This window comes from Sapajus apella, unplaced genomic scaffold (genome assembly GCF_009761245.1).
Source record: "Sapajus apella isolate SASKATOON/1434 unplaced genomic scaffold, GSC_monkey_1.0 scaffold220, whole genome shotgun sequence".
Lineage (NCBI taxonomy): Eukaryota > Metazoa > Chordata > Mammalia > Primates > Cebidae > Sapajus > Sapajus apella.
In genome coordinates, this window is record NW_022437160.1 from 327,856 (window position 1) to 329,854 (window position 1,999).

The following is a 1,999-nucleotide window of genomic DNA, read 5'->3' on the forward strand; positions in this document are numbered from 1 at the left end:
AAAAAAAAAAAAAAAAAAAGCCAGTCGTGGTGGCTCAAGCCTGTAATCCCAGCAGTTTGGGAGGCTGAGGTGGGTGGATCACCTGAGGTCAGGAGTTTTAAGACCAGCCTGTCCAACGTGGCGAAACCCCATCTTAAAAAAAAATATAAAAAGTTAGTGGGAAGAGGAGAGTTGTAGGGAAAGCTCTGAAGCTCTGTGGAGGTGCCCATTCCTCGCTGTGATGTCCTCAGTGCACGCTTGTTTCCCCCCCAGGACTTCGTGGTGTATGTGATGACGCGAGAGCAGCACGTGTTTGGCCGAGGTGGGAACTCGTCCGGCCGCGGCGGGTCCCCGGCCCCCTATGTGGACACCTTCCTCAACGCCCCGGACATCCTGCCGCGTCACTGCACAGTGCGCGCGGGCCCGGAGCACCCGGCCATGGTGCGCCCGTCTCGGGGCGCCCCGGTCACGCACAACGGGTGCCTCCTGTTGCGGGAGGCCGAGCTGCACCCGGGCGACCTCCTGGGGCTGGGCGAGCACTTCCTGTTCATGTACAAGGACCCCCGCCCGGGGGGATCGGGGCCGGCGCGGCCGCCCTGGCTGCCCGCACGTCCCGGGGCCACGCCGCCGGGCCCCGGCTGGTCCTTCTCCTGTCGCCTGTGCGGCCGCGGCCTGCAGGAGCGCGGCGAGGCGCTGGCCGCCTACCTGGACGGCCGCGAGCCCGTCCTGCGCTTTCGGCCCCGCGAGGAGGAGGCGCTGCTGGGCGAGATCGTGCGCGCCGCGGCAGCCGGCGCCGGGAACCTGCCCCCGCTGGGGCCCGCCACGCTGCTGGCGCTGTGCGTGCAGCATTCTGCCCGGGAGCTGGAGCTGGGCCACCTGCCGCGCCTGCTGGGCCGCCTAGCCCGGCTCATCAAGGAGGCCGTCTGGGTGAGTGCCCCAATCGCCGTCCAGCCCCAACAGCATCCCAAGTCCCTTCTCCAGCCTCCCCTCCCCACCTGCAACCCTTTTCATAGTTGGGGTGGATGAAACTACTGTTCCCATGATGCCTCGGGTAGGATTTTGGATTATTAAGCAAGGGCATGCCCACCGCCATAGGATGCTGGGAGTTGTAGATGAATCCACTGCGCTTAAAGGAAGCCCACACTCACCTTGGGAGAACTCACCTTAGGAAGAAACCATTGTCAGTGTCAGCATTCACCACGGGCCATTGGGCTTGGGGCTTGGATAGTAGTGAGCAAGTTCATTGTTGGGGGGGGAGGAAGAACAAAGCCACTGGACCTACAGATGAAAGTTCCAGAAAGAAACCATTCAGAGTGGGGGAAATGTTCCATCCTATTGAGCTAGGGCCTAACCAGAGAGGTTTAAGGAGTTTCTTGGGGGTAAAAATTGGAGAAGACCTGGAGCTAGACCACTCATGATCATAGGGTGTGTGTGGTTTTTTTGTTGTTGGTGGTTGTAGGGCACGTTGGGAGCCAGATGTAGGGCTGAGTGCCCACAGGGTCGTCGGGTGAGCCTTATGCTGTGCTGAGGTGCAGGATCCGAGAAATAGACAGGACACAGAAGTACAAGAAAAACGCAGCTGGGCTCAGGGGGCCACGCCATCTATGAGCGGAGTCAGGCGAGGCCCCGAGTGTCCAGAAGCATGAGTATTTATTGTGCATAGGTTAGGGGGCAGGGCAGTGAGTGAAATCATCTTTAAGGATAGTGATGGCCGGGCGCGGTGGCTCACGCCTGTAATCCCAGCACTTTGGGAGGCCGAGGCGGGTGGATCACGAGGTCAGGAGATCGAGACCATCCTGGTCAACATGGTGAAACCCCGTCTCTACTAAAAATACAAAAATCAGCTGGGCATGGTGGTGCGTGCCTGTAATCCCAGCTACTCAGGAGGCTGAGGCAGGAGAATTGCCTGGACCCAGGAGGCGGAGGTTGCAGTGAGCCGAGATCGCGCCATTGCACTCCAGCCTGGGTAACAAGAGTGAAACTCCGTCTCAAAAAAAAAAAAAAAAAAAAAAAAAAAAAA

General features: G+C 59.3%; 1 protein-coding gene across 2 annotated transcripts in view; it reads left to right on the forward strand.

The window, feature by feature from the left end:
• RASIP1 (Ras interacting protein 1) overlaps positions 1 to 1,999 on the forward strand; it is a 35,866-nt gene that overhangs the window by 11,020 nt on the left and 22,847 nt on the right. For both annotated transcript variants that reach the window (XR_004265943.1, XM_032270967.1), the window contains exon 5: positions 253 to 906. Coding sequence is in view for 1 of the 2 variants with exons in the window: in XM_032270967.1 (XP_032126858.1) it covers positions 253 to 906 (654 nt within the window). In the remaining variant the exon portion in view is untranslated. The remainder of the gene's footprint in view (positions 1 to 252; positions 907 to 1,999) is intronic.